This window comes from Phragmites australis, chromosome 5, assembly GCF_958298935.1.
Source record: "Phragmites australis chromosome 5, lpPhrAust1.1, whole genome shotgun sequence".
NCBI lineage: Eukaryota > Viridiplantae > Streptophyta > Magnoliopsida > Poales > Poaceae > Phragmites > Phragmites australis.
The window spans coordinates 31,230,670-31,245,525 of NC_084925.1; the positions used below are offsets into that span (position 1 = coordinate 31,230,670).

Genomic DNA, 14,856 nt, shown 5'->3' on the forward strand with positions numbered 1-14,856 from the left:
GGGCCAGCACGGCACGGCCCGGCTGAGGCAGGCCGGCACGGGCATGACCCAACCCAGGCCGGCACAGGCCCGACACGATCCGACCCGGCACGTATATGCCCGGTTATTTTATATTTTTTAATATTTTTTTTTAATTTTGTAGCTATTTTTATCTATTATATATTTTTTTTTTAATTTTGTAGCTATTTTTTTATATTTTCGGGCTGATTGTGCCAACAGGTCGCCCGTGGCACCATGCCCACCGAACCGACTGTGCCGCTGAGCAGAAATCGTACCCGAACCTATCCGGCACGGCACGGTGACCGACAGGCCGTACCGTGGACCGAGGGGAGGCACGTAGGCCAGTACGACACGACCCGTTACAGTAGATGAGCTATTCAGACTATACCAAACCGAACCCGTACCGAACCGACTCAAATAACCCATTTAACCATCCTTGCCATACACACTATGGATAAAGAATCTTGACGGGGGTAGCCCTACTCTTTGCTTATTTCTATTTGAATGGCACCTTTTTGGCATATAAGCCCTTGTAAATTCTTTAATTTCACAAGATAGATTGAGATTGACGGGACGGAGGCCGCAGGGACGGGACGAGTCTGCGGGTACAAAAGCGGTGGAGAGAAAAGGAAACCAGTGCGATCCACTACAAATCTCTCTCGCCGCCCCCTGCGCAAAGTCAAATCTCACCGGTGGTTGGCAGTCCGCTCCTCTTCGCAGGTTAGTGACCAATGAAATTCTTCTGCCCTGCGTTCTTGGCTGATCGCCGGGGTTCTTGCTGCAGATTCCGCGCCGTCCATTTCGATTCTGAAGGGGCGCGTTGTTGCGGCTGGGAACATCGTCGCTGGTAGCGAATTGTTTCTTGCGTGTTTATGTTTCTGTCGATCTGTTCGCTGCAGAGTTTGCTCTTGATTTCTTGACGCCTACTTGGTCGCAGGTTAAGAAATTTAATGCGGTTTCATAATTGGAAGTCCTTTCCTGGAAATAACTGCTTCTGATTGGAATAATTCAGTTAATTTTCGGGGATTCTGTGTGTTTGCTGGTTCTTTGGGCTGCTCTCTGTTCCTAGGGAGTAGTTGGGAGAATATGAGGGAGCCCAGTTCGATGGATTTCTTTTATATCGATCATTTTTTTAACTAGCGTATATCCTCGTAGTATCATATTAATAGCTCATTCATGGTTAACTAATCTCTATATATTAGAGGATAAACTTCTGTAAAATTTCGCACCTTTGTTTCATAAAGTCTGTATTTTCATTATAACTTGTCTGTGAATTACAAGAGCTTGATGATCTAGTTTAGGGATGGCAATGGGGCTCCGTTCCCCGGGTTATCCCCCCATAACCCGCGGGAATTCCCCTATTAGGGATGAGTATGAGAAAATTTGATCCCTACGAACTGATATATGGACAAGGACGGGAATGCGCTTTCGTTCCTGCTCCCTGCTATATCCCCAATATCACATATGTACATATTTTTCTTAGTATATAAATGTACAAACATTACATTATGTAGGGAAAATAATAAATTACTCATATATTTTTATCTAACCTATGATATTTAACTCATCTTGTATTAATTATCATCGTATGCATCAATAATTACTTATTTATACTACGGACATATTATTAATATATAGAAATAATCAACTATGATTCAATTTTACATCTCCATTAGGGATCCGATCCTCGCAAAATTCCCTGTTGGGATGGGGATGGGAGAAACTTCCCCCGATAGCTAAATGGGACGGGGATTGGCCCTGTTGCCATCCCTAATCTAGTTCAGCAACGTTAGTAAGCAAAAATGTACTAATTCTTTGTTTCCTTGCCTTCTGTTCGATTCGTTGTAGCAAATTTTCTGTTATTGTGCCTTCTGCAATGAATTTTTTTTTGGGTTAGCATAGCATAGATCAATTTATTGGATGGATACTAAATTATTTACTTCAACTTCTTATTCATTTTGTTATTAACTGTAACTTGGCAACATTCTTAGGTTTATATCTGAAGAAAGTGGAAACCGTACAGTTTATCATGTCAGGAGGATCATCTGGATCTTCCCCATTATCAGCACACGATAGTTTTAGTCCTTTGTCAGATTTCAAGGACCTAGAACTATCATCAGAGTCTGGCTGCTTGTCCATTGTTGTATTAGGTGCTTCTGGAGACCTTGCTAAGAAGAAAACTTTCCCAGCACTCTTTCACCTTTTTCAGCAGGTAATTTGATCACCAGCAGTTTCTTACATATTATCTATAAAATCTTCAAGAAAAAGAGTTGTGAACTTTTGATGCAAGAGTAGCAAACAAGTGCACAAGTTGATCCATCTGTGTTGAGTTATCAGCTTAGGTGCCTAGTAGGATAGAAATTATAAAACATCATTGTATAATGTGTTTGCATTTCATATACTACTATATTATATATAAGTTTCTTAGGTTGGCACACATATATATTTGTGAATCTTACTCTTTGATATCTACAGGGATTTCTGCAATCTGGAGAGGTCCATATATTTGGGTATGCAAGATCAAATCTTTCTGATGATGGATTAAGAGAACGCATTCGTGGGTAAGATACATTTCCCTTGAATTAATATAAGTATTTAATATACAAAATCATTACCTTTGTTTGATGGAGTGTTTCCTATTCTGTCTCCATTTTTAGCACAATGGAGATATTAATTCCATCATTCTTTCTCATTCTGAATATCATGTTCTATTGCTGTAGATACCTCAAAGGAGCTTCAAATGAACATCTTTCACAATTTTTGCAGTTAGTAAGTTTCTAAAATTGTGTATTGCTCCTGAATCCTTATATGTTCACCTTTTGTAACCTCATTAAGTTTTCTTACAGATTAAATATGTTAGTGGTTCCTATGATAGTGGGGAAGGATTTGAATTATTAAATAAGGCAATCTCAGAGTATGAAACATCAACGACCAACGAATCAGGAAGCTCCCGCAGACTATTTTATTTGGCATTGCCTCCGTCAGTCTACCCGTCAGTATCCAAAATGATAGGATTGTATTGCATGAATCCATGTAAGTTACTCTTACGAAGTTTTCCCCCAAACTCTCTCTAACCATTGTAACCTAGTGGACTTTCTTGGAATCAATGAATCTACCCGATAACAAAGCTTCAAATGTAAGAAAAAACATTTGGCTTCGTTAGGAAATAAAGAACCAATCCTTTTTTCTTTTCTTTATTTTTTTTGTTTATCTAGTGGGTTGGAACATGCAACGTTCCATGTTTGTTACCACAGGCATAGTTCAACTTTGGAGCAGACCAGTTCTTTACCACTTGTCCACCCTTCTTTCTCTACTTGCTCTTTCACTGAGGCTGATGAGAAGTGAAAAATATATATATATATATATATACAGTTCATGTCAATCTAGTCTGTCGAATTTTTATGTTTTCTGGAAGCACTAAGGGCGCAGAAGCAAATTTCCACACATAATAAAAGAAAAGATAACCAAGATTGATTTTTTAAATTTCTGAAGTTCAGATAATACTGAATATTTGCTGTGCCATCTTGTACCTTCTCCCCCCAAATTCTTCTTGCGCTCAATGGTGGTATCTATTCATGTTGTACTCTCAGCTTCACGTACTGGTTGGACAAGGGTTATTGTTGAAAAGCCCTTTGGAAAGGATTTGGACTCTGCAGAGGAACTGAGTGCCCAACTTGGAGAGCTGTTTGAAGAAGACCAACTATATAGAATCGACCACTATTTAGGAAAAGAGTTGGTCCAAAACTTGGTAATATCAGTGACTTTTGTGAGCTATATTTACTTCTTACATGCAACTGTTTCTTATATTGTGGTATTTGCAGCTTGTGCTTCGCTTTGCAAACCGCCTCTTTCTGCCTCTCTGGAATCGTGATAATATTGATAACGTACAAGTAAGATCCTTTCCTAGGTGGTTAGCGTTTTTATTTGATATTTCTTTGTAAATCATAGCTAATATTCTAAGTTAATACCACATCGTTGTCAGTTTTGTTTGAAAAATTGAATAAAATTAATGTTAGAAAGCTGGAAAAAGTTTATGGTTATATTCATGCCAAATCTATGTTCTTTGCTGCAGATCGTATTTAGGGAGGACTTTGGGACTGAAGGACGTGGAGGATATTTTGATCAATATGGGTATGTTGGACGTAACTACATTTTGCCTGAGTTCTTTACCAAAACTAGTTGTTTTAAGCGCATATGATGCTGACTGTGAAACCCTAGTGTAGAATATCCATCTGTAAACAACACACCACTGGTCGTAAAAATTCCTCTGATCATGTACAGCTATACATTTGAAAATACACGGATTTCACGTTTTTTGTTGTTTTTAATTTGGAGGGCACATTTTTAAGTCCTTTTTACTTTATTGTGTTCATTTTCTTTTCTGAATTCAAAGTCCATGCCATTTGCATCCAACCACTACTCCACTATTAACGTTGTTGCTTCAAGACTTGTGTAGTGTAGTTCTGAGAGAGCATAAGAGCAGTCATTCTTATTTATCACTTAGAAGGGGTCATGTGTTGTTTTGTTATTTCTCTTCTAGCAGTTCGAGTATCTGACTCCACTTTTGTTGATGCAGTATCATTCGTGATATCATTCAGAATCATTTGTTGCAGGTAACGATAGCCTTTTCGTTTGTAGCATAATTTTGCAAACAAATTTCTAGCATTTATATACTGGTTTTGAATCTATAGTATCAATTATTTACTGTGGGCTCACCTTTCTTATAATAAATATTCTGAGACGGCAGGGCAGATAGCTGCCTTTATGATCCCTCAAAAAGAGAGCAATGTTATATTCAGGAATTGAGAGCTCTGGTATGACTATCACTCTAATCTGCAGGTCTTCTGTTTGGTCGCAATGGAAAAACCTGTTTCTCTTAAGCCTGAGCACATAAGAGATGAAAAAGTCAAGGTTTTTACATCTCTTTATTTTATCAACTTATTCTACATTTTACAGTTCTAATTGACAGAAAACCTGTCTCTACATTTTTCTTATGTGATACCAAATCTTGTATTATTTATCATTTGTTGTTGTTTACAAGTTACAAAATTCATTAACTTTGCCCTTTTTGCATCACCATGCCAGGTTCTGCAATCAGTGAACCCTATAAAATATGACGAGGTAGTCATTGGACAATATGATGGCTACAAGGATGATCCTACTGTGCCAGATGACTCCAACACCCCAACTTTTGCATCTGTTGTACTGAGGGTGCACAATGAAAGATGGGACGGTAAATGTTACTAGACGAATTATTAATTCAAAATTCCCAAAATTTGAGTTCTGTAGACTTATTTAATCCAATTTCCACATTGGTGTTACATCCGAACCCATTTTCTTCGGTACAAGAGTTCTGTCAATTATCACTTTAATGAAATATGTGAAAATGATAAAACGTGCATAAAAGCTTCTGTTTCTGATTTCAATACTAACATCCAAGTAACTGTATGCTGCAGGAGTTCCTTTCATTCTCAAGGCTGGTAAGGCACTAAGCTCTAGGAAAGCAGAGATACGTGTGCAGTTCAAGGATGCTCCTGGTGACATTTTTAGATGTACGGACTAAATGCTTTTCTCATTTTCAAATCTATTGTCATTTAAGTCTGTTGTTACAAAAAAGTTAGTGGAGACTAGCCCTAAGAAAGACAACCTATCCAGAATATACTATGGTACTTAAGTCTCCACAATATATTGATGAAGTTAAATTCCACAAAGTCACAAATCCATTGATCCTAAAAGATTTATTCTCCCCTGAGAACTTGATTTCCCTTTATTATTGCTACCTTGATCGATTTAGTTCGAACCACTAGACTTCCATTCATTATTGTCTGTTTCTATTGATGATATCTAAGCTGTGTGCTCTATTTTTGCCCTGGCATAGGCAAGAAACAAGGAAGGAATGAGTTTGTTATACGCCTGCAGCCATCAGAGGCTATGTATATGAAATTAACTGTATGTACATCTGCTTCTGTAAACTGTAGCACTTCAATTTTTTGACCTTGGTCAAAGATAAAAGATGCAGCAGAACTATCAATTGCCATTATCCAAATAAACTCCATGAACTTTTGTAGGTCAAGAAACCTGGGCTAGAAATGGCCACTGAACAAAGCGAACTGGATTTATCTTACAGGCTACGGTACCAAGATGTAAAAATCCCAGAAGCCTATGAGCGTCTCATCTTGGACACGTATGTGATGCTCCATCCTAGTGCTAAATTTGTTTCCAGCACATTCAGTTCTCTGCAAGTTTCAGGGGGAAAAAACAATCCTTCTTCAGTCATGGCCTGCTTATCGACACCAATGTATGTTTTGACAGGATAAGAGGAGACCAGCAGCACTTCGTTCGCCGCGACGAGCTGAAGGTTTGTGGTACTGTTGATAAGCACTCTTCTTTCCAGTGGTCTCCTTCTGATCCTGACATTGTGTATGTTGAACTCAGGCTGCTTGGGAGATCTTCACTCCTTTGCTGCACGACATTGATGCTGGCAAGCTGAAGTCCATTCCATACAAACCGGGGACCCGAGGACCTCCGGAAGCCGATGAAATGAGCACGAGGCTGGGGTATGTGCGGACTCATGGTTACATATGGATACCACCTACCCTCGCAAGATTTTAGCTGCGATCGAGTGCGGTTTACCACCAGAGGAGGCTGTTCTGGTTCGCCAACAACAAGAAGCGTTTGGGGTAAAAGAAACGAAATGATTTGGGGCTTTCTAACATGCGGGTCCTGTAATAATAAACTTCTGCTCGTCGAAGGAGCGTACCATCTACGATTATCCTTCTAAATTGCCTGAGTGTCAGGCTCTTTTAGATTTTATAATGTTATTCAACTTTTTTATTTAGCAGCTGCAAATAATTGCTCCTTTTATTATGACAATAGCTTGCCCGCTCCACGCAAGGCTACCCTAGTGATACTGTCGTAGTGTCGTGGATGGCAGGATGTTCATGGTAGCACCGTTTTTCAGCTTCCTATCGTGTGCCAGGCTCCCAGTTCGTGTTCGACCGTCAGTGTTGAAGTGTTAAGTAGAGAAAAATAGTTGGTGTTCTAGTTTCTGGACAATTAGACAATGTTGCAGTTCTTGCATCTTCAGCTCTGTAGATACTGGTCTATGTGAGTAAATCCAGCACATGGTGAAATGGTGGAGTCCGACAAGTCTGGGCCGGCGTCTTGTAACGAAGGCGCACAGGCAGATATCTGTAGCTACGAAGGAAGAGATGGCTTCCCCTCCTCCTTCTCCGCCGACAATCACCCTGACCTCGGCATCCACTCCCCACCCGTCGCCATCCCCTTCTCACCCGTTGGCTAGTTCCCCTCCTTCCTCCCCTGCCAAGATGCCTATTCCGCGAGCAAATCCAAAGCACAATGCTGGCTCCATGACACCCCCTTCTCTGTGTCTTCGATAGAGTGGTCACCTTCTCCTGAGGCCTCGAGGTTGTCCACTGAGGTTAAAGGGAAGTCTGTCCTTCGTGACGCGGAGGCTTGCCCCCTTCCCCATCAGGCTGTTCCCTCTAGCTTCATGGTGGCTGCGAAGAGGGCCCTGCCGGTTCTCTCTCCTCGTCTACCAGCTGTGTCTCCATCCAACGATGCTGGCTGGACCTTGGTCGCTCCGCGCCGTTGCTCCCGGGCGTCGAGGGGTGGTGCTCCCCACCAGCAACCTCCCCCTCGTAAGTGAAGCATGTCTGCCTCTCTTGGCAGCCGCTGCATCAACTGCTTGTCCACGACGCATCATCACGTGGACTGTCATCTTCCACCAAGGTGCTTCAGATACAGAGGTTTCCGGCATCATGTCAGAGAGTGCAACCGTCCGCGGCGTGCCTACTCAAGATCGGACGGTTCCGGCTATCATCGTCAATTTATTCGGACTTCACCCACCGCCTCCACCTCGGTTGCCTCAGCGGCTGTAGGCGCTACACCATCTTTCTCTGCTAAGTATAAGTTACCTTCCTCTCGGGCTGACTCCACCCCCTCAGGTTCTGAGGCATTTTAGTCTACCCCTCCAGGTTCTCCACCGGCGCAGCAAGTATGTTGGCAATATCAGAGATTAGCTGCTCATGGCACGGGAGGTTGTCGCTCGGTTTGACACCGCACAGGGTGGCATAAGGCTCATGACCGCAGAGGCAGTGCTGCGTAAGCATCTCAAGATTATCTACCTTGGCCTAGCTTCCCTCAAGCGCATGATCGCTCGTAGTCGCTCCAGTTTGGCTTGGCTCCATGAAGGCGACGCCAATTCCAGGATATTTCACTCCTTCACTAATTTCCGGGCACACAAGAATGCAATCACCTCTCGAGCCACGCTGAATGGGCCAGTCTCCTCCCATTCCGCTATGGAGCAGTCGTTGTTTGGCCATTTCAAAGCAATCCTAGGTGTCATCTCGTCCAAGGCTCACTTGATGGACCTACCGGGTCTTGACATCTCCCCATCGACCTCCAGCACCTTGATTCTCCTTTCTATGAGGATAAAATTCTCGGGGTTATCAAGAGTTTGCCTCTCAACAAGGCTTCGGGGCCCGATGGTTTCACCATAGAATTCTACCGCGCCACATGGCTTGTCATCAAGAATGATGTAACCCTCGCTATTTGTGCTTTCGACATTGGCGACCACCAAGGTTTCAACTAGCTCAACACAGCTCTCATCACTCTTTTACCGAAGATGGAAGGGGCAGCCTTGGCTTCTGATTACCGACCTATAAGCCTAATCCATAGCATCAACAAGCTGATCTCCAAATCTATGTCTCTTCGCCTCGCGCCTCGGCTGTGTTCCTTAATCACTAGCAGCCAAAGTATGTTCATCACTAGCCGTTCAATTCATGACAATTTCAATCTGGTCCACTCAGCTGCAAGGTTGCTCGAGAAATCTAAGAGGCCGAAGATTTTGTTCAAGTTGGATATTTCAAAGGCTTTCGATATCATCAATTGGGCTTTCCTTTTGGAGGTCTTGAGGGCTTAGGACTTTGGCCCCTGATAGTGTTCATGGATTGAGGTCTTACTTGGCTACTCGTCTACTCAGATCCTTCTCAACTCAATCTCAGGACCATATATCTACCACATGCGTGGGCTGCGACAGGGGGACTCACTCTCCCAGTTCTTGTTCGTGTTGGTGATGGACATCCTCAATCATCTGCCGACCAAGGCCAGGTAAGCACACGTTCTTCAGCCCACTGGTCATGACTCGATTATGCAGAGAAACAGATTATGCATCGATGTTTCTCTGCACGCCAATGACTTGGTGATCTTCGTTTCACCAACTTCGCAAGATATTTGGGCACACTGGACATTTCTTCGGAGAAGTTTCTGGCCTCCGAATGAACTTAATAAGTGCGCGACAGTTCCTATATGCTGCTCCAATGAGGACCTCTGCGTAATTAGTGACAACCTACCTTGCGGGTTGTCTTCCTTCCCCATTCAATATCTCAGGGTGCCTCTCATGACCAGCCAGCTTCGCTAACACCATTTGCAGCCTCTCGTGGATCGGGTGGCTGCTAAACTACCAACCTGATAGGCCAAGATCATCTCCATACCAGGCCGCACCATCTTGGTGAAAGCGGTGTTCTCCTCCACTCCTTTGCACACGATCATGTCTATTGTTGTTTCTCCGTGGATAATCATACAAATCGACAAGCTCTGGAAGGCCTTTCTTTGGGCAGGAGATAAGGAGACCTCCAGGGGTTGTTGTGCTCTTGCATGGCAGAGAATGTGCCGGCCGTTGCTGTTCAGTGGCCTTGGTATTCAAGACCTGCGATTGGTCAGCATTGCTTTGCGACTCATGTGGCTTTGGTGGCAGCGCTCTAACCCCTCCAGGCCGTGGTCAAGCCTCCCTCTCGATCATAAGCGCGAGGTCAATGCCCCTTTTGATGCGTCTACCAGGTTTCAAATTTGCAACGGGGAATCAATATTTTTCTAGACTGATGCTTGGTTGGAGAGTAGCTCTATCCGTTCATCTGCACCGGACCTCTTCGCCTGCATAGCTCATCCACGTCTCAAGACCAGAATGGTAAAGGATGCTTTGCGCAACAGTACTTGGGTGCAGACATCTTGAGGGCCCTATCCATTGTCGCGATCACCCAGTTCCTTCATCTTTGGTCGCAGTTGAACTCCATCATCCTGGTCGATGAGTTTGATCATGCGATATAGAGATGGAATTCTTCTGGACAATACCTGGCGAAATCCACCTATCAAGTCATGTTCAAGGGTCTATCAGGTTAAACGGTGCTCAAATGCTCTGGAAAACATGGGCACCTGCGAAAGTGAGGTTCTTTCCTTTTTTGATATATTTTTTTCCTTTGCATCTTTCTAATTTTTAAAAAACTGTTAAAATTTTGAGAAAAAGTTTAGCTCGTACTTTTTTTAAAAAACTTTTAAGGAACAGTTTAGCTCAATTTTTTGAGAAAAAGTTTCGGGCGACTTGGGATGGAACTTGGGCTGTCATGCGCGAGTTGGCCGGGAGCGCTCTCGTGTGGAACAGTAATTTCATATACGTTAGTATATTACAACTCATCTGATCTAATTCATTAATGTATAATATCCTTTCTCCAAATGTACCATATTTATTTTGTGCGTTAAAACGACATTCCTATTAGAAATGTGTGCTGCCTGGGATATCGAATCACATGATATTGACGCTGAATCTCTTGCATATAAAACGCGAATTTCCATTCTATCATGCATCCTCGCCCGCACCGCTCTTAGACCATCTCTAATTATTTTCACTTCATTTTATTCTCTTCTTGATTCATTTTCCTGTTCATGTTTCCTTTATTTTCTCTCATCTTCAACAAATTTTTTTCGAGAAAAACCGCGAAGCAAAAGGAGAGATAATCTTGTCTTAAAGAGAATGAATTTGGAATTCCTTCGTGACGGGAACCGTGAAGAAAAACCGTTGAAGCGCTGAAAGGAACGAAAATCGCTTCACGACGGGAATCTGGACCGTGAAGGAAACCCTTAGCCATGATTTTACTGTTCCTCAATTCACTCTCCCGATCCCGTGGTTCTCCTCTCGAAATCACGGACGGCACCGCACGGTGGCGTCGCTGGACCGACCGAGGAACCGTACGCCATGGCCCTGGGAGACGGGCACGGTGGAGGTGCACCTTAGATTGTCCCACCAGATCGAGCCGGTGTGAATGCACACGAGCTCTGCAAGATGGACGGTAGCAGGACACGGTACTTGAACCACGAGCAAATAACACAAAGGCGGCTGTGCCGGCCATGCTCGGCTCTTGCTGACATCAGCAACTCGGTTCAGGTACAATGCAGGTAACAAATGCAAGCGTCAGGTTGCAGCTCAGAATTAGTCGTATTGCCTTTCGCATCCCTCTGACCTGTGCTGATGTGTCATCACAAGAGTGATTATTAAGGAACAAAATCTCAGACGGGACCAAGACTTAGCGCTAAGACAACCTACGCATGTAACGCACGACGTACACTGAGAAGCCTGACATAGTCGTATCACTCGTTGTTCAGTAACTGGTTCCCAGCAGGCCAACACTATTGTCTCACTCGGTCTTGATCAGCTTCTTGACAATGATCTTAAGAGCCAGCGCACTGGCGCTGCACTTTTGATCGACGAAGCATGACCGCCCTTCATCGGCCGCCTTGCACAGCTGCGGATCCATGGGCACCTTACCGAGGAAAGGGACCCCCATTTCATTGCACATTTTCTCCGCGCCGCCTTTGCTGCTGTCGAACACCTCGGTGCACGTCACAACAGACAGAAGCTCGGGGGCTTTCTCCTTGATGTAGTTCAGCGCCCATTCTGTAGCATCTGTCTCGCCTGCCTCACCTGGCTTCACGAACCTGAGATCTGAGAGTGACTGCCTCAGGCCACTCATGTTCTCCACAACACCTAAGACCGGGACACCAACCTTCTTGCAGAAGTTTATTTCCTTCCTCACATCGATTAGAGAGACCTGCTGCGGAGTCGTGACAATTATCGCACCGTCGATTCCTGTGGCTTGCAGATACTGCACAATTGAGATGTGTTCATCAGATGTTCCTGGAGGTGCATCCACAACAAGATAGTCTATCTCCCCCCAATCGACATCCTTCAAGAATTGCTTGATCAGTCCATTCTTGCGAGGACCCCTCCATATGACAGCATCATCTGGGTTAGGCAGCATGAAACCAATCGACATCACACCAAGGTTGGACTCGACATAGATCGGAGACCAGCCAAGGTTGCTTTGATGAATGTCCTGACCCTCCAGGCCTAACATTTTTGGGATGCTAGGGCCACAGATATCTATGTCAAGAAGGCCAACCTGATGGTCCATTTCAGCTAGGGCAAACGAGAGCTGGGCCGAGAATGTGCTCTTTCCAACACCTCCCTTTCCGGACAAAACTAATATCTTGTGTTTCACAGTAGCCATCCGCTCAACAATAGCAACCACATCTGCAAAATACAATCAGTCAATAATTAGTTCACTTAGCATAAAAGAAATAAAAGTAGCAACTAAATAGTGTCTGTGCACATATCATGCACCTATGGCTAACAGTATGATCACACTAAAGAGCATGCCAAAAACCCTAGCTCACTAGCAAAAGGTTACCAACTACAATCGATAAGGCAATCACACATTTAACATTTTAACCATGATGCTTTGCTCCAATGAAATGTATCAAAATAAATTCAATGGTTATATCACGATTAAGATCATGTCTTCTTGTTGATGGTTGCATTCAGGTCAAACATCTAGTTATAGCACTGACTGGAGAGTCACCCTGCAATTCATTGGTATCACATTTAAGATTGTACTGTTATCCATAGGTGAATGGTAGCATATGCTTAACGTCCATTAATTATGAAACATGAACAGAAGATGATATCATGAGTGCCTTTCCTCGTCAGCCTGAAATTCTCCAACCCTCAACATCACCTACAAACAGATGGACTGTGCCCACTATATTTTTAAGAAGCCGCTAGTTCTTAAAAATTGAGGCAATTCATCAGAGCAGCTTTAGTAAATACATCAAGTGGCACATATCAAATTGTAATATATAGCGTATTTGTTTTCCATGGTAAAAGATGTAATAGATCATGAAGATCCCCAAGCTAGCTAAGATGTTTGCTCTTAGAAGTAGCAAAAATAATTGTTCTTTTTTTTTTTCACAGCAGCTTCTGTTCGCAGCGATGTGATCTGTCACCCCCTCTCCCTGTGGGGAAAAAGGACAACACAGGTCTGAAAAAATAGAACAAAGCAAACCCCACAAATTGTTCTCTTTTGGATCAATGGGTTGTTGCATGACAATATTATCGAACTTTTGAAGAATTCATAAAATTGATTACTTCTAGACAACAATTATGTAATTAGATTGAATGGCACATGTCTGGTGAAAATCCAAACTTCTTTTTTGGCACATGAAAATGTCAGATTCAACTCCCTTTGGAATATTTTGGCTGATCACAACTACAGGTTAGTTCGTCCTAGCACTTGACCATTTCTTGAGATCCCGTGAGGATGTAGTTCAGTACGTGCTAGCACTTCAGCTCTATAACGACTAATACTTCATGCATGAATCTTTACATTTTAAATCTTTTTCCTCTTTGGTCCAGCATGTAAGAAACACGACTCCTAAATCTACTAAGTTCCAGGGGAATTTGGTACTCACCGCATACTAAGTCTGCATATACTGTAATAAAAAAATCTACCTTAAACTAAACTAAGCTAATTCTCAACAAAATTTATATCAAACCAAATGATACGACAGATAATAGTAAAGGGGCAGCAGGTCAGGTCACAAATTGTATGAAACTTTTTCGCTACGGGTGCATGGATGATCTGATTACCGGGATCAGGGCCCTTGGGCGCGGTAGCGCAAATCTGCTGGTTAGGGCATCCGGCGCAGGCATCTACCTTCCCCGCCTCCTCCGACTGCGTTCCAGGGCAATCTGCGCAACACCAAGCAAAGCAAACTCAGAAATATTTATACCCTTGAACCATAAATTTATGCAAAAAGAAGCCTGGATTAAGAAAACCATGCGACCGGAACTCATAACAGCTGCAAAAGGCCCTATTTTTCATGCACGTCAAGCAATCTTTATTTCAGCAATTAGGCAAGAGAAGAAAAACATGACTGCAGAAAAATCGACCCCAAACCCAAAGAAGAGAAGGGGAAAAACAACTATTAACCGAGGAGGCCAGCAGAGGGCACAGGGAAGTGATTCCTTACGCTCGTTGGCGTCGTCAGGGACGTCGCCTACGCCGCCGCCGCCGCCGCCGTTCTCCATTTCTCTCGCTCCCTTCTCTGAGTTTGCTCGTCTGGGGAAGTGGAGATTGGCCTTTGTCGTCTCAAAGTACAGTTTTAGTAAAATTTTATCTATATTATTTATTTTATAATTTAATAATTAAACTGAAAAATAGATATATATTATTATAGAAAAAATATTTTTTTAAGACGGGTGAAAGGTTGGGTTATAAGGATGGTAGAGCTCTTTCTGATTCAAATTCTTTACGATGAGTGATTTTTTGAAAGGTAGTGATTCTGTAACTTAAAATAATTTTGTAATGATTTTTTAAAATTAAATATATAGAAAAAGTAATTATTGTGGAAAGTGAATCAGAAGAAACTATTTTTTTTAGCTTCTCAGCTATTAGTTTATTTTAGATAATCACTCTTACGGATTACACTCAGAGAATTAAAAATTAAAAACTGTTATTTGATAGAGCTCTTCTAATTCTAACTAAAACAGTCGACCTTTGCCATATATGCTCTAAGGCCATCTCCAACAGAGTCCCCAAATCTACAAATTCCAATGCTACGATACTTTGCGGTCTACTGTAGCACTGAAAATTCATCTCCAGATCTTCTATCCAGTGATACAATACTGCTACAGTGTTATTGATAGGAGATGCTGTAATAATA

At 42.7% G+C, this 14,856-nt stretch overlaps 2 protein-coding genes across 4 annotated transcripts; one reads left to right on the forward strand and one right to left on the reverse strand.

The window, feature by feature from the left end:
- Positions 1–556: 556 nt before the first annotated feature.
- On the forward strand, positions 557–6,887 carry LOC133919226 (glucose-6-phosphate 1-dehydrogenase, cytoplasmic isoform-like). 3 transcript variants are annotated; one of them, XM_062363557.1, is made up of 17 exons: positions 558–720; positions 785–847; positions 1,992–2,212; positions 2,476–2,561; positions 2,721–2,769; positions 2,847–3,033; positions 3,591–3,748; positions 3,822–3,890; positions 4,073–4,131; positions 4,577–4,613; positions 4,840–4,911; positions 5,086–5,233; positions 5,457–5,552; positions 5,879–5,949; positions 6,069–6,184; positions 6,313–6,358; positions 6,436–6,887. In XM_062363557.1, exons 3-17 carry the CDS (start codon positions 2,030–2,032, stop codon positions 6,610–6,612), a joined length of 1,554 nt encoding a protein of 517 aa, XP_062219541.1. In that variant the 5' UTR covers positions 558–720; positions 785–847; positions 1,992–2,029; the 3' UTR covers positions 6,613–6,887. The 3 variants fall into 3 exon arrangements, with proteins under 3 accessions (XP_062219543.1, XP_062219541.1, XP_062219542.1); XM_062363559.1 differs by lacking the exon at positions 785–847 and having other exon boundaries at positions 557–720; XM_062363558.1 differs by lacking the exon at positions 558–720 and having other exon boundaries at positions 799–937.
- A 4,364-nt stretch (positions 6,888–11,251) lies between these two features.
- On the reverse strand, positions 11,252–14,304 carry LOC133919228 (cytosolic Fe-S cluster assembly factor NBP35-like). Its single transcript, XM_062363560.1, has 3 exons — positions 14,164–14,304; positions 13,781–13,882; positions 11,252–12,385 (listed from the first exon to the last, which is right to left on the reverse strand). Exons 1-3 carry the CDS (start codon positions 14,219–14,221, stop codon positions 11,490–11,492), a joined length of 1,056 nt encoding a protein of 351 aa, XP_062219544.1. The 5' UTR covers positions 14,222–14,304; the 3' UTR covers positions 11,252–11,489.
- Positions 14,305–14,856: the final 552 nt, after the last annotated feature.

What these genes read in the sequence shown, in the direction of transcription:
- LOC133919226 (XM_062363559.1), top strand. Translation starts at nt 2,030, where the DNA reads ATGTCAGGAGGATCATCTGGATCTTCCCCATTATCAGCACACGATAGT. An exon ending in TTCAGAATCATTTGTTGCAG is followed by an intron (nt 4,614 to 4,839) that starts GTAACGATAGCC and finishes TCTAATCTGCAG; the next exon opens with GTCTTCTGTTTGGTCGCAAT. An exon ending in GCACAATGAAAGATGGGACG is followed by an intron (nt 5,234 to 5,456) that starts GTAAATGTTACT and finishes TGTATGCTGCAG; the next exon opens with GAGTTCCTTTCATTCTCAAG.
- LOC133919228 (XM_062363560.1), bottom strand. Translation starts at nt 14,221, where the DNA reads ATGGAGAACGGCGGCGGCGGCGGCGGCGTAGGCGACGTCCCTGACGAC. An exon ending in CCCTGACGACGCCAACGAGC is followed by an intron (nt 13,883 to 14,163) that starts GTAAGGAATCAC and finishes GGTGTTGCGCAG; the next exon opens with ATTGCCCTGGAACGCAGTCG. An exon ending in GCCCAAGGGCCCTGATCCCG is followed by an intron (nt 12,386 to 13,780) that starts GTAATCAGATCA and finishes TGTATTTTGCAG; the next exon opens with ATGTGGTTGCTATTGTTGAG.